The following is a 21656-nucleotide window of genomic DNA, read 5'->3' as shown; positions in this document are numbered from 1 at the left end:
CACTACACACACTCAGCTCTGCCCACTTTGATCCCTGTCCTAAATCATCAGGAAGATCATAGTACCTGACCTCTCCCTTAGCCTTTTCCAACCAGCCACAAGTATTCTCTGGATCAAGAGGGCTGCACAGAGCACAGCAAGGCTCCACTGGACTGCATGAGTGGGAGTGCTGACTTGGAGTTGTGCAGTGTACAAAGTGACAGGGTTGGTTATGGAGGAGTAAGGTACTGTTATAGTTGTAAGTCTTAGTGTTAGTGCTTCAAAGGCAAAGTTAAAGTTCAGATCAGCTCCACTCAGCCTAAGCCACCAACTGAGCGGGTCACTCATTCAGCTTCTCACTCATTGAGCATTTCCTTGGGGAGCATGAATTAAGTAAGAACCTGAGCCGTGAGATAAGCCTGGGCACAGGTTTCTTTGTCTCAGCTCCTTGCCCACATCTCAGAACTTATGTAGCTGTGTCACATATAGAACATGTTCATTCTCAATTCCCCATGTTTCTCAATGCTGTGTACTTGTAGCATGACCATTCTCAATTACCCACCCAGTTTTGTTGATGCGTGCGTGATTCTAGAACACACTGAAAATTAAAAGCAGGTAACTGGGGGGAAGGACTTCATCTTGGGAACTCCTTGACCAGATAATCCCAAATTTGCCATATCTACTATCCTGTGGCATATCTGCCTAGACACGCATTTAGAACACATTGAAAAGTAAAAGCAAGCCTCGTTAAGGGCTGTATCTTAGGAAACTCTTGACCCAGTGACTCCAAATTTACACCACAAACTGTAATCCACCTCCTCTACTGGCATACTAAATTTTAAACCAATCTGGATGTGCTTGTAAATTATACAACCTTTTGAAAAATCAACTTGAAATTGATGTGTTTTGGTTCTATCCTTCTTCCATCCCAGATTTGACTACCAACAGTTGTGAACCCCTTTACAGAACCAGAAAAAGTCTAAACTTTTGAAATAGTGTCGTAGATGATTCTCCGTGGCATTCACTAGCTGAAATAATGAGAAATCCACTGATATCAGTTTCATGTGGATCCTTCCTATATTTTCCCCCCAGCTCTGAAGGGGGGGAGGGGGAAAGATTCAGAACGGAATTTTTTTTAAAAGTGGGTCATTTTGAAGGGGAGTCTGTAACTTGACCCACTGGAGCAAATAACCCCAGATTTGCACCATTAACTCTACCCCTGCCCTGATATTTCATGGCAATTTTCAAGGCAATCTGCCTATAAATATTCATATGCATTTTAGAGCACTCTGAAAAATGAGCTCTTGAACAGAAAGCTCTGCTCACCTTTAGCTATGGCATTGCTACTGCTCTTCGGTAATACAACAGAAGAAATCATAAAAGCAATAAATGGTGATAAAAAAGTCTACTCCTTTTTACATTTTCCTATGGGTAACCAATTTTCTGACCCCCCCCCCAAAAAAACCCTGTTATTTCACATCAATTTCCATATCCAAAATTCATATAGAAAATTAAATTTGTTTGAATGAAACATTTTACCAAGGATGCTAATGGACACCTTACTAAAGTCATGTTTGACTTGTACATGTAATAATACTTTACGCTTACATAGCACTTCTCATTGGAAGATCTCAACATGTTTTACAAAGATGATACTGGTAGGTTGGTTGGTTGGTTTGTTTTTTTAAGAGAAGATTTTTGTTTCTTAATAGTTCTATTTGTCTCCTAACACACAATTCTGTGTCTGACAACAGCACTGAGATGTTGCCAATGATTAAGGGCCAATTCCCTGAAAAACTATTTTAAGATTTAATAAACTAAGCCTACTTTTTAGTAAAAGCTGACAAAAAGAATTCTTGACCATTATGGGCTAACAATGAGCCAAGTAACCAATCAATGTTAGGTAAAAAGACCATAGAACAAAAATCCTTGAAAAAGCAGGATTTATACTTTGTACAAGTGGTTACTAACCCCTTACTATGGGAGCTGCCTGGAAACAATACTATACAATGTCTCTTTTCTGGGCATTCCCAACCTAAAACAGGATAGGTTTTTGGTACCTGGATATACTCCTGTTGAAGATGGTGGATGTCTGTCGTAGAAACTGATCCAATCGCAGAGCTCTCTCCAGACATTGCAGATAGAGGGGCTTTGCCAGCTCTGTGCAGCTGCCATCCTCCCTGGCACCCAGCTCCGAGGCCATAGAACAAATCTGTCCTCATGCACAGATGCCTCCAAACACACAGCTGGATGAGAACAAAATGCACCCATTACTATTACGTCAATTACCAGGGACTGAAGAGAAGGAATTAAGTGCACTGGCAGAATATATTGCATATTATAGAATAGAACCCCAGAAGATGCTAAACACTTCATAGAAGACAGAGAGAAACAGGGTTCCTCATCAAAAGAGCTTACAATCTAGAGATTTCTGAAGTAACCGAAAGACTAGCCAGAGAACAATGGAAAGTTGGAATGACTGGGGATGTGAAACATGTTTCCCAAAAACTTTCCGTGAAATCAAATTGACAAAACTTTCTGGGAACAAAAAATTCTTAAGCAGTAAGAAATAAAATAAAATAAAATAAAATAAAATAAATCAACAATGAAGTTGTTGCGCTTTTCTGTAGTGCACCTTCATCCTGTTACAAACAGGCTAACTGCTGCCACCTAGATATTAGAAACACAGAGGGTTGACTTTTATTAAGTATTGGGTTCTGGAGATACTAACGGGGTGTGGCGTCAGGAAAGCCCATTCCCAACGTTAGTTTTATTGTGGACTCCGCCACCATGTGTGGTCTTGGACAAGTCACTTCACCATTCTGCCTCAGTCTGCATCGTAAAATGGGAATAGTAATACATATCTACCTCACAAAATAGTTATGGGGATTCATTAATGTTTCTACAGCACTTTAAATATGGCAATAACGTTTTAATAAGGGATTATTTCAAGCACACTGGTCAACCAATTGACTGAAATAAGAGTTTCAAAACAAGCCAACAGTTATGCTATTCTAGTGTTGCTATATCATTGATCACTTTTGTCCCCAGCTCATAAAACTTCTGTTCCTCTCTTTGGCTAGCTGACAAGCACCTTATTTCAATATATGGTCACCAAGAATAGGAATACAAAATTCTGGGCACGTTAAATTACACAACTTTGTATACGTATATAAGCTGCAAAATCTGTTAATGCAATACTAAGGCTGCATAGTTTAAAAAAAAATATCAGGAAATGCACAAACTAGAATTTCAACAACAATGTTAATTTGGCCAAATAAGTTATCTATATTTTCCTATAGCCATTTATGGTCTATTTTCAGAGAGACTGAGCAGTGGCCTGATCTAGTACAACAATGCCTTATATCAAATAATATTGAGGTAGGAACACAGGAAGTACAAAGAATCCAACCGATGAAAGTAAGAATCATGTACTGAAACATTTACCATTATTAAAGGAAACAAGCTGATCTTTGAATGAAATGGGCAGCAACATATATCATATGAACTGCATACTTTTAACCCAGAGATTAAAAAAAGTTAGAGAAACCTTTTTTCAGTTGAATCTTATATAAGGTGTTCTGGAAGAGAAAGGAGTCACAAAAACCAACACAGGAGAAGAACTTTTTGAGTGGACCCCGCTTAAGTTCACAGTTGAAGCTACAATGTATTTTTCCCTCATGCATATCTTTTTCCTCATGCATATCATAACTATTACTTTTATAGTGCCACAAGGTGTGCTTGATATTTGGTTTACAATCATACTACAAATTCTTGCCCAAAACAGCTTACAGTCTAAAATTAAACTGTTGCTCCTTTTGCTATATTTAGTATCAACTATTGCCTATGTATTTTTTTTCTTATGTATTTTTTAAAAATCATCCAAATTCCTTTCTTACCCAGTCCATTTAGTAACGTTACTGAAAGCTCCTGGGTTGTCTAACACTAATCCCAAATAGCCTTTTTGCTTCAAACTGTTCTTTATCTTCAGGATTTTAGGTTCTCCAAAAAAGCCTGAAATATTTATGTTGCTGAAATTATTCAAGGTAAATAAATGTTTAGCAGACTTTGAGAAGGTCTCTACTACAACCTTATCAATTGTTCTTTTGTTTTCTTCTGTTACAAATACAGGCATAATGGTCAGGACAGTAATAAGAAAGCTTATTTTTGAACACATATGATTGGTTTTATTTCCAAATTCAAAAAAAGTTACTGCACATATGAGAGCTACTTATGCCCTATGTGTAGGGCCCTACCAATTCATGACAGTGAAAAAACATGTCACAGACTGTGAAATAAGCCCTTTCTTGTGAAATCTGCTCTCCTTCTTGCTGCTGGTCTGGCAAGGGACAGGACTTGTCCTTCCCCGTAGGGCAGCTCTCCCAGGCAGATCAAATCCACCTCAGAGTGCTTTCCCCTGCTGCAGGAAGCTCCAGCCTCAGAGGTTCTTGTAGCTGGAGGAGACTTGTGGAGATGATCCAATATTCCCCGGCTGCTGGGAGTGCCCCAGCTCCTAGCTACAAGTCCCTACTGGGCTGGGGAGTGACAAGACTTGTCCTTCCCTTGCATGGCAACTCAGGGTGGGGTGGGGTGGGGATGAAGGGGCCAGATGAGACCCACTTCCAGGTACCTTTTGGGTAGAGATCCCTAGTTACAACACTGAAATTTCAGATGTAAACATCTGAAAACATGAAATTGATCAACATTAAACCCTCTGGCCATGAAATTGATAAAAATGGATCGTGAATTTGGTAGGGTCCTACCTATGTGTTAATGATATTCAGTTGCAGATAAATTTGTTCAGTTTGAGATTTTGTTTCTTGGGCAGCACCATAAATCAGCTGTTGAAGAGTTTTATAGTTTCTTTGCCAAGATCAATTGCCCTCTAACTAATTCTTCTGGTTTGTGTCATATGCGTAATAACAATTTCTCAAAAGGTATCTTTGAATGCCACAAAACTTGAAAGGAGAATTCCCCATTGTTATTTATATCAAAATATTGCTACATTTTTTCAATGACTGAAGTAAACAAATGTGTTTTATTTTTAGCTTGTGCTTTTAGTCAAGGGTCTGGGTCTTCTGAAATGAGTACTGTACCCATTTTTGGCCTTGATTCTGCAAGGACTTAGTAAAGATTTGTAGATTTTAAGGCCAGAAAGGATTTCTGAGTTTACATAGTCTGACCTCCTGCATAACACAGGCCATAAGACTTCCCTGACCTGAATTCTACTTTAAATTAAATGGGTGTGGTTGAACTAGAGCATATCTTTTAGAAAAATATGCAGTCTTGATTTAAAAATTTCCAGAGATGGAGAATCCACCACAACCCTTGGTAAATTGTTCCCATGGTTAATTACTACTATTAAAAAATTGCATCTGATTTCTAATCTGAATTTGTTTATCTTCAACTTCCAGACACTGACTCCTGTTACACCTTTGTCTGCTAAACTGAAGATCCCTCTATTATCAAATTTCTGTTCTCCAGGTAAGTAGTTATAAACTGATCAAATCATCCTTTAACCATCTTTGATAAACTAAATAGACTGAGCTCCTTAAATCTCTCACTATAAAAGCATGTTTTCTAATCCTTTAATCAATCTTGTGGCTCTTCTCTGAACCCTCTCCAATTTATCAACATCCTTCCTGAATTGGAGACACTAGAACTGGACACAGTAACCCAGTAGCAGTTCCACCAGTGCCAAATACAAAGGTAATAACCTCCTTACTCTTTGATATTCACCATTTTCACATCCAAGGATCACATTCACACTGGGAGCGCATGTTCAGCTGATTATCCACCAAAACCCCTAAGTCTTTTTCAGAGTCACTCCTTCCCAGGACAGAGCCCCATCCCTCAAGTATGGCCTACATATATAGAAATTAAGAATATGACCTTACATTTGGCCGTATAGAAAAATGTTTGCTTGAGGCCAGTTTATCAGCCGATCCAGATTGTTCTGTATCAGTGACCTGTTCTCTTCATTATTTATCACTCCCCCAATCTTTTTGTCATCGTCAAGTTTAAGCAGTAATGATTTTATGTTTTATTCCAGATCGCTGATAAAAGTCTTAAATAGAGGAGGGCCAAGAAATGATCTCTATAGGACTTGGCTAGAAAGACACCCACTCAATGATTCACTATTTACAATTACATTTTGAAAAATAGACAATTTTTAAACCACTTAGTGTGTGCCATACTAATTTTATATAGTTCTAGTTTTGTAATCAAAATGTTGTGTGGTACCAAGTTAAATGACTTACAGAAGTCTAAATATATTCCATCAACACTATTACCTTTATCAACCTAAATTGTAATTTCATTATCTTGTCTCTCCCACCAATACAAATAGGTCCAATAAAAGATATTAACCTCACCCACCTTGTCTCTTGAAGATATCAAGTTAGTTTGACAAGGTCTATTTTCCATAAACCCATACTGACTGTTATTAATTAACCTCCTTTAATTCTTTATTAAATCTAGCCCTGTATCAGCAATTCCATTACTTTACCAAAGATCAATGACAGGACTATAATTATCCAGATCATCCTGTTTACTCTTTCCAAATATTGGTACATTAGTTTTTTTTTCCAGTCCTCTGGAACTTCTCCGGTGTTCATATACTTATTAAATTAATTAATGGTCTAAACAGCACCTCAGCCAGCTCTTTTAAAACTCCTGGATGCAAGTCCCCCAGACCTGATGATTTTAAAACAGATTTTGAACAGTTATAGTTTAATATCCTCCTTGATTACCGTTGCAGTGGGGAGTATATCATCATCATCATCATCATCAGGATATGAATACATCATCCAACTTTTGCCCAAATATAGATAATAACTTTAAGCTCATGCATACTTTTAGCAGGATCAGAGCCTCAGAAACTAAATATTTTGAGGCTTTTTCAGCCTTTATGAAAATCAAACTTATTCCAGATGAGGAATCATGAACTTTGGAAAGTAGATTCTTTACTTTTTGGGTTTAACAGTCACCAGACATCAACTACATTTTTTCCCATAAGGACAGAATTGAAGGTTTTAGATTTTTTGCTAATCTGTAAATTGGGGAATTTCATCTAACCCAAATTTTAAACATAGCACTAAAATCTCCTCCCATAAATGATTTGTGTGTGTGCTGGGAACAATTAGTAAATAAATCAGACAGAAAACAGATATATTTACAGGGGCATACATACACCAAATATTAAGATTCCCAGGCAGTGTGCCAGAAAGCAAGAGATAATATTCCTCTCTGGTTTTCAAAACACTGTAGTAACCACAAAGGGTAAGTTTTATGAACACAGTAACTTCCTTTTGATGGGTGTATTGTTGTATACATCAAATACTTGTCCCACTCAAACTTTTTTTTTTCCAATTAATTGTATTTTGAAGTATTTAGATGCATTTCCTGAGTTAGGGTAATATCCACTTCCACACTTGAGACAGAAGAGAACTTTCTTATATTTTATTATGTGGTAAATGCCATTTATATTCCACTTACAGGATTTGTATGAAAACAAGTGGAAGGTTGCATTATACTTAATCTCTTTATGCAAGGCATTCTTATCTAAATAAGCTTTACATATAATGTTGGTTGCTAGAATACCCTTCTTAATTCAGTTATACTGGGTAATCAATATCTGAATAACTAAATAAAACTTCTGAATTTAACACATGTTCTTAAACATACTAAAACTCTGCTGAGGACAAATTCATTAAACCATTTTTACAGTCATACTGTAGACAGAACAAAGGTCCAGTCATTGAATTTATCATGGAACTTTTTTTTTTTTTAAACTTACACAATACTCTCAAAGTGGTTCTCAACTAATTGACAGTGATAAAATAATGTCCTAAAATCTCTGCCTCTTAGAAATATAGTTGGGTGTAAAAAGAAAGGAGAGTGAGGGGAAAGGGCTGAGATTTGCAAGTGCTACAAAATTTGCTTATTGTGTTTAATGTTAAACAAGTTAACAATGGCAAAATCTGAATGTCATTTTAATTTTTGTATTTGGTTATTACATATTAATAGGGTCAAATATGCCCGCTAGTGAAAGCGGTAAGCTTCATTCATTCCTATATCACAGTTTTAGTCAGATGTAAAGATCAGCAGTAGACCCATAAGAAAAGGATACCGAAAAAGCTGCCCTGAACAATCTATAAGAGAAGTATCTGAATGATACTTGATATTATGACCCAAGGACTTCTTGATGCCAACTAGCATAAGGTTAACAGGAATCCCCTGGGTTTGGTATTTAGCCTGCTCAACCCAGGGGTGTGAGTTCAATTCTTGAGGGAGCCATTTAGGGATCTGGTGCAAAAATCTGTCTGGGGATTGGGCCTGCTTTGAGCAGGGGTTGGACTAGATGACCTCCTGAGGTCCCTTCCAACCCTGACAGTCTATGAATTCTGTAATGAGTATCATGTGAGGTCTCTATTGAAAGATTGTGTCATTCAGGTCATCAAAATCATTGCAAAAATGCATGTATGGCTGTTGTATAAGCATTTACATATATAAATACTGAAAAGTATGTTCTTAAGATCTGTGTCTAGGCTGGGCACAAGCAAATGTAAAAGGCAGATTCTCTTTCAAACAAAAAATGTTTATCTGTATGTCTGCTTACATATAAATTAAGTATTATATGGTTCACAATGGACCTCCACTCACAAATCTGAACTGAATGCCAATGAAGGATGGTGAAATCTTCAGAGAGAGGAAATTAACAGGAAGAGGTAAACAGCAGGTGTTACCCTGTTTAGGAGTAATACAATTAACTTTTGAAACTATATCTGGAGTACAGAGGAACCCCTACGTAGTCCATCAGTCTGAAAAGACAAGCTCTCAACAGGCTTGATTTTATGAGAAAGGGTCTCGACCAAATGGGTGGAAAACGCTGGAGAGAATTTTGGGTGATATAAGCTTCTTTACACAGGAGGATAACTTGTTAGTTAGGTTTAGGCTTTAGAATGTGTGCTGTGATGTTGTTTTATATGTTACCATTTGTTCTCATCTCTCATACTGGTTTTTATTTGAATCTCCAACCTTTCTTAAATAAAGAAATAATCTTAAATTCTTTCCTTTTGCTTTATAATTGAAGTCAAGCACTGTGTGTATTACAGGAGTGGTGCTCTAAGGCAGTGGTCTCCAAACTTTTTTGATCACACACCCCTATCAGTAAAAAAATTTTGAGCACGCATCCCCTGCTGCGCCGAAGCAAAAAAAAAAAAAAAAAAAGCCTGCCCGGACTGCCAAAGGTGAAAAAAAAAGCGCTCTTCCTGCCGTGCACCCCCAAGGATCCTCTTGCACACCCCACTTTGGAGACCACAGCTCTAAGGTAGAACTGGTGAACTGAGATACACAAGCAAGACAAAGACAGGTCTGATGCAGCCCAGAGGAGAGTGCTTGAGTGACTAAGAGGGTGGTTGTGTTAGGAAACTAATACTTAGCGGGTACAGACAAGACTCCCCCAGTCTGGAGGCAGGTGGTAACAAGCTGACTCAGCTCTGGGTATCCCAGGAAGCATCACAGATATACGCCCCCTTAATTAGTACAGTCTGTAGGCTACATGGAAATTAAAGACTTCTCTCAATTAGAAGTATTAAAATGTTTCCTATTAACGGATCATCAAAGATAAACATAACACAGAAATAAGTAAAAATATTGAAATATCTTTTACCTAAATAATATTGCCATTTTAAGTATATATCTGCATTAATTTTCACAAAAAGGTGCCTTAACACTCTGAGTTACATATTTCTTAAGCCTGTTTAAAAAGCCCTGTAGAAGCTCTGAAATTTGCAAATTTGTGTTCCTTTAAAGATCTTTGGGGTTGCTGGATACAAAGTAATACATATCTAAAACCATCATCTCTGAATAGTTTCCTTGCTGTTCTCTGTCACTGCAAATATGGAGAAATCTCTTTGCACATTACAGTTTTTGGCATTTGAGAAAATAAAATGTCTTTAAAATTATGTAGGTAGATAGTTGCAAGTTGGGAGTAGCAGTCATTTCTTGCACACTTGGCACCCGATGAGCCCTTATTTTTAGACTTAGTCCTTTTTGTCAACCTGGTAGTTTTTTTGAACCATCAAGAAATAATGCTTGTTTGATCAGGGTTCTCCATTCCTTCCAGGAGATTCAAGATATGAGTGCTTTTCCTTTTTTTTTTTAAATGTCTTCAGTCTCATCCACATCAGTACCTAGGTGACTGTTTTCAAGGAACCACAGACAACCATCTATTATTTTTGGGCTATTTCAGATGGCAATACAATTTGTTCCACTGCTGTTAGAGGATTCTGAAATCCATTTATTCCATCAGCTAGTTCAGGGGCCTCAAACTCAAATGACCACGAGGGCCACATGAGGACTAGTACATTGGCCCCAGGGCCGCATTTACTGACATCTCCCCCCCGCCATCCTCGGCCCCACCCCCACTCCACCCCTTCTATGAGGCCCTGCCCCCATTCCAACCCCAGGGGGGGCAGGAGGGGTGTGGGGTGTGGCGGGGGCTCAGGGTAGGGAGTTGGGGTGTGGGGTGTAGGAGGAGTGAGGGGTGCGGCAGGGGTCAGGGTGCAGCAGGGGGCTCAGTGCAGTGGGTTGGGGTGCAGGAAGGGTGAGGGGGGCAGCAGGGGATTGGGGTATGTGCTGGGTGCGGCAGGGGGTTCAGTTGCAGGAGAGGTTTGGGGGATGGGCTCCGGCCCAACGCGCACTGGGGGCAGGGCAGGCTCCATACCTGCCCTGCCCCCACACCACTCCGCTCCGGGAAGCCGACGGAATCTGGGGAAGGAGGGGCGCAGGGGTGTGTGTGGCTGTTGCTTCAGGCATCGCCCCCAGCAGCTCCCATTGACCGCGGTTCCCACCCAATGGGAGCTGCTGGGGGCGGTGCCTGAAGCAACAGCCACACACACCCCTGCGCCCCTCCTTCCCCAGGTTCCGTTCGCTTCCCGGAACGGCGCAGGGGCAGGGAGCCTGCCCTGCCCCCGGTGTGCGTTGAGCCGGAGCCGCTCTAGGTAAACATTGGGGGAGGGCGGGGGGGCCGTGAGGAGCTAGCGGGCCACAGAAAATAACCCCGTGGGCCGCATGCGGCGCCCGGGCCACGTGTTTGAGACCCCTGAGCTAGTTGGTCTAATGAGGATTGGAGAGATATTTTGATTTCTGAAAACTTACCATCCATTACTGACCAACACCTGTCAGGGATGGTCTAGATAATACTTAGACCTGCCTTGGGTGCAGGGAACTGGACTAGTTGACCTCTCAAGGTCCCTCTTCCAGTTCTATGATTACTGTGGGAAAGTTTGGGTGATTTACCCTGGTGCCCTGATGGCTAGTTTTTGCAGAGTAAAAGGCTCCACCATCTTGACTTTCTTTCTGATTTGTTCCAACTCTTTAGTAAGTTTTAATATCAAATTTAGCAGGTTGTCTGTCTTAGTTCTAAAAAAACTATTCCACAATGGTTCAGGAAGTTATTTTTGTGGTTTGCTTTGTTGGAGTGCCGAAGACTGGCATTTGAAATAAAGATAATAAAAAGATTCAACCATGAGCTCAGAGAGTGACTACCCGATTGTACCATATTAATGTTGATAAATGCAAAGTAATGCACACTGGAAAGCATAATCCCAACTATACTTATAAAATGATGGGGTCTAAATTAGCTGTTACCACTCAAGAAAGAGATCTTGGAGTCATTGTGGATAGTTCTCTGAAAATATCCACTCAATGTGCAGCGGCAGTTAAAAAAGCGAACAGAATGCTGGGAATAATTAAGAAAAGGATAGAAAATAGGACAGAAAATATCATGTTGCCTCTATATAAATCCATGGTATGCCCACATCTTGAATACTGTGTGCAGATTTGGTCGCCCCATCTCAAAAAAGATATATTGGAATTGGAAAAGGTTCAGAAAAGGGCAACAAAAATGATTAGGGGTATGGAATGGCTTCCATATGAGGAGAGATTAATAAGACCGGGACTTTTCAGCTTGGAAAAGAGACAGTTAAGTGGAGATATGATTGAAATCTATAAAATCATGACTGGTGTAGAGAAAGTAAATAAGAAAGTGTTGTTTACTACTTCTCATAACACAAGAACTAGGGGTCACCAAATGAAATGAATAGGCAGCAGGTTTAAAACAAATAAAAGGAAGTATTTCTTCACACAATGCACAGTCAACCTGTGGAACTCCTTGCCAGAGGATGTTGTGAAGGACAAGACCATAACAGGGTTCAAAAAAGAACTAGATAAATTCATGGAGGATAGGTCCATCAATGGTGCCCCTAGCCTCTGTTTGCCAGAAACTGGGAATGAGTAACAGGGGATGGATCACTTGATGATTACCTGTTCTGTTCATTCCCTCTGGGGCACCTGGCATTGGCCACTGTTGGAAGACAGGATACTGGGCTAGATGAACCTTTGGTCTGACCCAGTAGGGCCGTTCTTATGTGACCCTCTAAATTATTAAAGGCAAACATGAAGTTATGCCATTGGGTTTAGAGTTCTAACCACCTTCAAACTGGGTAGGAGTAACCTTGATTAACCTTAATCAAGACACAGAGAAATACTTGAGGTTTAAGCTATTTTTTTTAAAGTATCTTGCCCACAGACACTGCTTTTAGATCACTATTTAGTTGAACTATAATTTAGGTGTGGGGTTTTTGTTTGCTTTTTTTTAAATCTGCCTATTACAATGTCTATTCAGTCAACAAACAGCACTAGAGGAGAACTCTCCAAAGACATGTTTGGAAGCAACTAGTTATGTTTTATATTAAGGGCTTCCAAGGTTTTGGCATTTACTTCCACTAAACAACAGCAAACATCTTGCCTTCTAGAAGCACAGAGAAAGATCAGCTTTAAAACACTGGGTTTTCCAGCTTAAACAAATATTTGCTGGCTATTGCTGACCTTGATTTCAACATGCTTTTACAATAAAAGTCCATTTAAACCAGAAGCCCTATATATGACATGCACACAACTTAAAAATTATATTTCACTTCAAAAACAGAGAGAATTTTTATGTATGTCTGGTTGCAACAGTGGATTTTTTTCAAGATCCTTGCCTTACATTTTTTTGCATGCCTCAGAACCTCTACATCCTAGCTGAAGCCCAAAGGATTGCTGTTTTCTCCTCTTTTGCATTTAATACTGAGGCCAAACAGTGTGAACCTACCAACCCACTGGTGAAAGGTCGACTAGACTTTCTTTGGAGACCATCAACACTATCCTCTAATCAGCTGGAGAGAATTATTGAGTAGGGTGAATTCAAAATCATGATTTTTTTTAAAAAAGGAACAAAATATATTTTTATTTCAAACATTTTTATTATTTTTATTTTCTTCCCAATTTATAGTCTCTGATTGCTAAAGTGGATATTTTGTACTTTTTTTTTTTTATTAGTTTTCCAATTCTTAGTAGAATTTCAGTTTTTGCAGAAGGATTTTCTACTGAGAAGTTTTACACTTAAAATATACATCTGTGCTGAAAATGACAAGTCCAGGGCCTCACTAACATCCTTACTGTGAGAACACAAATGCAAACACAAAGCTGAAAGCAAATAGCTTGAGGTATATTTGCAACCTACATCACGTTCCGATATACTTCCACAAGTCAAGAAAGTTGAAATGTTCCATCAGCATTGGCGGTTTGAAGTCAATGGGACCTGTGCTCTTAGGTCACTTAAGTACTTTTAAATATCCATCCTTACATGCCTTAATATGGAGTCTTACCTTAGGTGTCCAATTTTGATAATTTTGGCCTGTGTTTAAAAAAGTTCACAATAACTTTGCTAATACACCTCTACCTCGATATAATGCTGTTCTCGGGAGCCAAAAAATCTTACCGCGTTACAGGTGAACCGCGTTATATCGAACTTGCTTTGATCCACCGGAGTGCGCAGCCCCACCCCCCCGGAGCACTGCTTTACCGCGTTAAATCCAAATTCATGTTATATCGGGGTAGAGGTGTATATTGAACCTCTGTTAACACTGAACCACTTTTGTTTTGAAGTGACAAAGACTTTATGCCACTAAAAGAAAAGTTGAATAAAAATACAATTGCACCCCTTATGCTGCAAACACTTATGTACATGTTAGTTTTGAGCACGAGTAGTCCACTGAAGTCAACAGTACTATTCATGCAAGTAAAATTACATATCTGCTTAAGAAGTTGCAGGATCAGGGCCTTCACTTTCAATATTTTCTTTTTTGCCTAATAGTTTCATAGAACTCAAATAGGATGCCCTACCAGCTGTGCCATTTAAAAAACAAACCCCAAACGGCCTTACTGATTTAGTTCACTATCAATTTAAATCTAAAGTTGCAATACCACACATTTTCATGTTAGCTTTACAAAGCTTCAGTTTGTTTCAAATCAATTTTTTTAAAGTGATTAAAATTATTGTTTGAATCACTTCACCCTGCTAATGACAAAAAAGGAACTCCTCCAAGGCAGAATAGGCCATCTCTGATATGTTTGCACAACCCTGCTGGCCTGGGGGAAGGAAAAGAGAGAGGCAGACAGCAGAACTAAGTCCCTGTCTGCAGTAGTAAGTTGTATTACTTAAACTATACTGTACAGTGAAAATGGTACAATCCTCCACACTGGGCAAAGTTATTCCCAGACAAGAAGTGAAATAAACTATACCAGTAGTAGGAAATGTTATTTACTCCTCATAACACACAAACTAGGGGTCACCAAATGAAATTAATAGGCAGCAGGTTTAAAACAAGTAAAAGGAAGTATTTCTTCACACAACACACAGTCAACATGTGGAACTTTTTGCCAGAAGATGTTGTGAAAGCCAGGACTATAACAGGGTTAAAAAAAACTAACTACGTTCATGGAGGATAGGTCCATCAATGGCTATTAGCCAGGATGGGCAGGAATGGTGTCCCTAGCCTCTGTTTGCCAGAAGCTGGGAATGAGCGACAGGGGGTGGATCTCTTGATGATTACCTCTTCTGTTCATTCCCTCTGGGGCACCTGGCATTGGCCACTGTCAGAAGACAGTATCCTGGGCTAGATGGACCTCTGGTCTGACCCAGTATGACCATTATTATGTTCAGTATAATGTATCTTTATACCAGTATAATTGTGTCCACATTGGGCTTTTCCCAGTATAACCTTTTTTTTAAAACCACAAGAGTCATACCCTAATTGAAATAGGCATGCCACTAGAACATTCATAGACAAAGCCTAAGAATGGAACCCAGAACAATGAGAACACAACCTATCAGGCCTCTAAAGTTCTTTCACACTTTCGTCACTATTTCCCCCCTCATTCAACCCTTCATGGTTTGCATTCTAACTAAGAGCCATTACAAGAGTTTATCCACAGCCAAAGAATCCCACACAAATTGTATTTCCCTCCGCTCTCTAAGAAATGCATTTCATTTTTCTTTTTCCAGGAAAATTCTCCATTGTGACATATAAAACATTACATCAGAATGGTGCAAGAAATATCATCAACAGCAACAATGTTCCCCAGGTAAGCATCCAATTTAAAAGCAAACATACACAAAATGGCTAAAGGCCATGTCCACACTAGAAACTTTTGCTAGTAAAAATCATGCCGATTAAGGATGCAATTTCTTTTACTGTGTTTTTAAACCAGCAAAAGCCCTAATGCAGATTCAGTTATACTAGACTGCTTTAGCCAGCACAGCTTAATTTGCTTGGGTAACTAGTAAAAAAATATACCAGCAAAAGAGGGCTTTAAGTTAAGTTATAAGTTATGTCTACAGTAGGAGGGTTTGCCAGTATACCCATTCAGGTAAACCCTCATATACACAGAGGGGAATTCCTGCACCGCCCATGCAGAATTTTTTTTATGCGCAGAAAATACATTCTGCCCAAAATGTATTCTGTCTTTCGCCCACCAGAGGCCACAGTGGCACCAGAACAGCCAGCAGCTGGCTGCATTCATAACAGCACCCTGCCCACAGAGCCCAGGTTAGGAGGCACATGGTGGGGGAAGACAGAGTGGGGCACATGGGGCTGCTGGGAGGGTCACTGGGGTTCAGAAGGACTAGTGGGGGGACAGACCAGGGCAGGGCTCAGGAGCCAGTGGAGTGACAGCATTAAGCCAGAGGCTAAATGGAAGGGGGACTGCAGGGCCACACAGGGACCGGGGGGTGATGTGCCTGACTGAATGGGAGAGGCTAGCGGTCAGCCAGGGCCTGCATGGGGGAGGCTCACCAACTCCCTAACAATCCCCCCTCTCCCCCAAAAAAGACTGATAATTCTCCCACCACCCACCCCCAACTCCCTCCAGGTTCACTCCCAGGCTCCTTCCCTCTCCCTCAGCTCCTCCATTACCCCCGACACCCCATGCCTTTGCACTGCTTCTGAGGGGTGCAAGAAATATGTTTCTGCAGTGTAATTTATATGAATTACTCAAAGTTCTGTACTGATTTGTCTAGTAAGGAATCTATTTGTCAAAAAAAAATTCCTGAATCTTTTTCCACCCTGTATTACAGACATACTCGCTGACAGGTATTTTGAAACAATTATCAAAATAACTGAAACTGGTGTGATTATATGTGTTATTTTGACAAAATTTACAGAATTTTAAAATACTGTGCACAGAATTTTTATTTTTTTGGCACAGAATTCCCCCCAGGAGTACCTCATAGCATACACTAGGCCTTAGTAAACCAAGGGTAGGCCCCATTTATTCTTTTTTTCTGGGGAAATATTTCCCAATATAACTTCAGAGTAACGAGCGAGTACATTTATTAGCAAAAGATTGCAGGCAGGCAAAGAAAATTTAATTTTATGAACCTATAAATTTCAGTCCCCATTAATGTTGACCCTGAATAAATACAAATTACTTTGACTACCTTCATACATACACCTGGAAAAAAACAAACAAAAAACCCACAAAAAAACATATGCGCCCCTTTTCAATTTAGAATTTAAAAAAAGAGAGAGATCATTTCTTTGCCTTCTCTAATTGATGGCCCTAATATCTGAATTTATACTATTATCTTTCTATAGTACATTTCCTTTTGCTACATTACTTTTGTTACATTTTTTTTCAAGAAGGTAATTAAGTTGGATGAAGATCAATTAAATTCTGTTAGCTATTTTGAATGTAGTATCTATTATACAGCTACAGATTGATATTAACTAATCAAACAGCCAGGTACACAACGGTTCATTATTATTGCATCCAAATATCCCAATCAGGGTAGGAAAAGGAATTATAAACATGTATGACAGTTTTACTGGAAACATATACACAAGTGGAGAAGAGAAAACCTTAATACGTATGTATTATGGCCAATGTATATAGCCAATAAACAGAATAGTCTGACACTACTTCCAGCAACACAGATGCCACCTTTAACAATGTAAACTACAGATTAGAAAAGTGACTTGGAGAAATCAAGCAATGTGATTGACTATATACCTGTTCAATTAGGAGCAAATCCAGCTCTAGAGGGGCAGGGGACTGGATTTCTGGAGCCCCTGCACAAAGGCTTACACACATTCTGTGCCTCTTGAAGCACCTGTCTACAGGGGCGTCACATGCACTTGCCACACAGTGAGAATTAAGTAGCATGTTGAGGGTAATTCAGGACATCTGTTGCTGACCTGGTACACCAGCCTTTCCCCCGGCATAGCTGGGGTACAATTGGCATGGAGTTTTTTCAACCCCAGGTTGGAATATTGGCTGTGGAACATTAGAGGAGAGAAGATCTTTCTTCTGACAGTCCCTAAGGAGATTTCCAGCACACAGGCTTGTCAGGCTGTATGCTTGGTATAGAATTTATACATTATAACCAAGTGAGTAAGAACTTGTTCCCCCAATCACTAGACAATGTTAAAATACTGCCTTGCAAACATAAATGAGACACAGGGAACAGATTGGCAAAAAGTGAGTTAAAGAAAACCTTTCTATAAATCTTGAGAACAACCTCACATTGCAGTCCATTTCTTGTTTTTTCATTACATATCGATCCGAGAACATTTTTAGTTTCAAGATATTGTTAATGAATAAGGCTAAGATTTTGTCATGGTATGTTTAGTAAAAGTCAGAGACAGGTCACGGGCAATAATGAAAAATTTACAGAAGCCTGTGACCAGTCCCTGACTTTTACTAAAAATATCCATTATAAAATAAGGAGCCTGGGCAGCTGCGGGTGGGCTGGGAGCTCCAGGGTCCCCCTTCGCTGACGGCTCCAAACTCCAGGGGTTCCCCCTGCCGCCACAGAGCCCGGGGGGTTCCTCCTGCCTGAGCGGTGAGCTCCCTCCTGTCGCCATGGAGCCGGGCCGCCCAGAGAACAATGGGGATCATCCCACCGCCTGTGGCGGCCAGGAGCAGCGGGTGTTCCCCCTGCCACCTGCGACGGCCTGGAGCTGCAGGAGGTCCACCTGCCAGCAGGGGATCCTGCAGCTCCCAGCCAGGGCTGGCTGAAGTCACGGAGGTTTTTGGAAGTCACGGAATCTGTGACTTCCATGACCGCTATGACTAAATCACAGCCTTATTTATGAAGAATACATTAGAACAGCGGTTCTAAAGTGCAGCACATGACCGCATGCAGGCATCAGGGACTTCATGTGTGGCCATCACTACTGGAAGAGAGAAACACTGAACAATTCCTTTTCAAGAACCTTTTGAAATAAACAAAAGTTCATTGACATTTACAACTACTCTGCTACAAAAAGAAGTATGAGAATTTTGTTACAATTTTTTTAAATGTTTATAGTTAGTAAAAACCCATGTAACATTTGTGGTATTCATAGTACATATTATTCTTTACACTTGATTTATTATTTTATTTACAAGACACTTCCAAATAATCACGTGACTAAACTGTCATTAGTATAATATTTTAACTGCCAAAACTGCAGCCACAATGAATTTGCTGTGTCGCTATGTTTGTCCACAATAAAAATTCATTTGTGAACCACTACATTAGCACATAAAGAATTCATTACTGCATCAACTAAAGTAAAGAAAAAACATATTTAATGTTGGTGGATGTACAACCACACGACAGTAATGTTTAAACAGTATACCCATAAATAACAAGTTTTATTATAAAATAATACAGCATTATTCACATATCCATGTGCATGTAAGGGAAAAATGGCATAACTGATATGAAAATTTACTATATATGGGACCATATTAGTAAGATAAAGTAAAAATTGGAGTATTATTGAGAAATATTATACAATCACATAGAGATTGTATGGTAATGTACTCTTGCAAGGAGGCAGAATTAAGTTTGATCACTGAGCCTTCATTCAACATTTTCTGACTTGTGCACTTACCTGCATAAGCAAAATATTTAACTTTATTTTATTTTAACTTAAAGTGTTACCTTTTAATCAACGAAGACTCTAATTATGCAATGAGCACCTCATAAGCCAATCTCTGTGCCCACCCAACACATAAGTGCAGGGACCCATCTACATGAAGCTCATTGCAGGATTAGTATTTTAAGAACTACATCACATATTTAAATTATACAGAAAATTCATAGTAACCACTGCCCAGTACAGGACATTGTGGGAGCCAAGGTAAAGCTGATTTTACAAACATCTCAGAATCCTTTAACTCTTAAGATACGGAATCTGGAATACTCAGATCTGATGATCTGACTAAATTTGGTGAAACTTGATTCAACTGCACAGTAAAATAAAATGCATATATACATTTCAATATGCACATCTTGCCAAACACCCCATACTCCTCCGAGACACAAGAACAAGTATCTAAGATCTAAAATAAAAGAGTACTGAAATTTGACATCTGAATGATAAATGAAAGATTACTTGATGACATGCAAAATGTACAAATATGATTCACATCTGTGATGCCATAAGGACAGTTACAGCTCCCCCTTGCTGCCCATGACGAAAGTAGCTACAGTGTGCGGGTGAATGAATTGAACATTGCTCAGTTGGTGTTTGGTGGATTATATTTAGTCTGACAGTTGTGGCTCTGTCTCTATGGAGCTGTGTGTTTGGGATGGATTTATTTTGCACCCTATAGTCCAGAAGAGCAGTAGAGAAGTTTTCACCAACCATAATTATAAATATCAAATCATAAATACTTGTTTAGTGGAGATCATTAACCGAACACACAAGCTTAATCCCCTTCTGCATCTACTGTCCTAACAGTAAGATTTCAGGAAAAGTTATGAGTGACTAAACTCAGGATATAAATATTTATCCTGTCTTTATTTTAACTATACTGTTTTCTATCTGCATACACAACTGTATATATAGAAGCATCAGCTTGTGCAACAGCAAACGTCACTGTGCCACTTTGCTGGTAATGTGTGTTACAAGTATAGATAGGACTTGTCCTAGCTCTTTTAGCCATGCAACAGCAAGCACCATTGTGCAATCTTATTGCTTGAGCGTATAGGTACAGATATAAAACAGCCCCCCACCCTTGCTTTTGAGCAACATTATTGCATCTCGGTGCTACAAGTGCCATTAGGACAGATGGTCCTGACTATGACTTTCATGAGACAATACTGGAGATATGTACGAGGTACAGGTACTTAGGGTGACCAGACAGCAAGTGTGAAAAATCGGGACAAGGGGTGAGGGGTAATAGGAGGCTATATAAGAAAAAGACCTCAAAATCGGGACTGTCCCTATAAAATCGGGACATCTGGTCACCCTAGGTGTGCCACACACCCTGACTCCCTCCGCTAGGCAACAGCAAGTATCAGTATTATTGCACGTGTGCTCCAGATACTAGCACGACCCACAGAGCCGGCTGTCTCCCCCCCGAGTGACACGGTTACGAGTGTGCATGACAGGTGTGACTACACCTCGTACCGGGCTGCGGCGTCGTGCAGCGCCAGGCACGTGGGCCTTACAGGTACAGCTGGGACACATCGCCCCGGCTAGCTCCACAGCCCAGACCAGCGCACACGCCCCTCCCCCCGCTCGGGGGCAGCTCCTCCGGGGGCAGGGGGGGACTCTCCAGAGTCAACCGTGCCCGGGGGCCCCTCCCCCCGCGCTGATATTGGGGTGTGTCCCCGGGGAGGGAGGGAAGAGACCTGCCCCTTTAAGAAGAGACCCGGCTGCTGCGGCCACTGCTTAGCAGGGGGGGGAGAAGCTGCGGCCTGGCCGGGCCTTGCCGCCGCCTGTAGGCCCTCTCCGCCCCGGCCGAGCGTGCCCTTGCCCGGCCGCCGCTGTAGCTCACCTGGGTGGCGGGCCCGGCTGCGGCGCGGGAGCGGCGGGGGGCTGGGGGTGTCTCCTGGGCTGGCTCCCCCGCTCTCTCCACCCGGCCTCTCGCCCTGCGCTGCCTGGGCTGGCTCAGCCTGTCTCCTGCCGCGAGGCCCTCTCGGCTCCTGCCTCGCCAAGATGGCGGCCGCGCTGCTACTGAGGAGGAGGAGGCGGCGGCTGCGGGCGCTGGGACGGCGGCGGCGGCCACTTTCGCTCACTGAGAGGAGAGGAGCAGGGACACGGGGAGCCATGGCGGGGGGGAGGAGAGACGCCATGGCCAGGCCTAAACAATCGAGCCCCGCACGCCCACCCGTTACCCCGAACCCCACCCCGCAACCGCCGCCCCGCGCGTATGGCCGCGATTGCCGCACAGCCCCCGCGTCCACACCCCGGGGCCGCCCCCCCAACATTTGTCGCGCGGGGCCCACGCTCATCGATGCGCTCCTATGGCCGATTGGTAGAGCCTGGCAATGACGAAAATTGCCGAAG

General features: G+C 41.0%; 1 protein-coding gene across 1 annotated transcript in view; it reads right to left on the bottom strand.

Moving 5' to 3' along the window:
- INO80 (INO80 complex ATPase subunit) overlaps positions 1-21386 on the bottom strand; it is a 117122-nt gene extending 95736 nt beyond the window's left edge. Inside the window, exons 1-2 of the mRNA XM_005284688.4 lie at positions 21145-21386; positions 2040-2225 (exon numbers count right to left, since the gene is read on the bottom strand). Of these exons, the coding sequence (XP_005284745.2) occupies positions 2040-2182 (143 nt within the window). The 5' untranslated portion in view covers positions 2183-2225; positions 21145-21386. The remainder of the gene's footprint in view (positions 1-2039; positions 2226-21144) is intronic.
- Positions 21387-21656: the final 270 nt, after the last annotated feature.

Source organism: Chrysemys picta, chromosome 4, assembly GCF_011386835.1.
Source record: "Chrysemys picta bellii isolate R12L10 chromosome 4, ASM1138683v2, whole genome shotgun sequence".
Taxonomy (NCBI): Eukaryota; Metazoa; Chordata; order Testudines; family Emydidae; genus Chrysemys; species Chrysemys picta.
The sequence above is the reverse complement of the archived record's forward strand: the minus strand, read 5'-3'. Positions and strand labels throughout refer to the sequence as shown.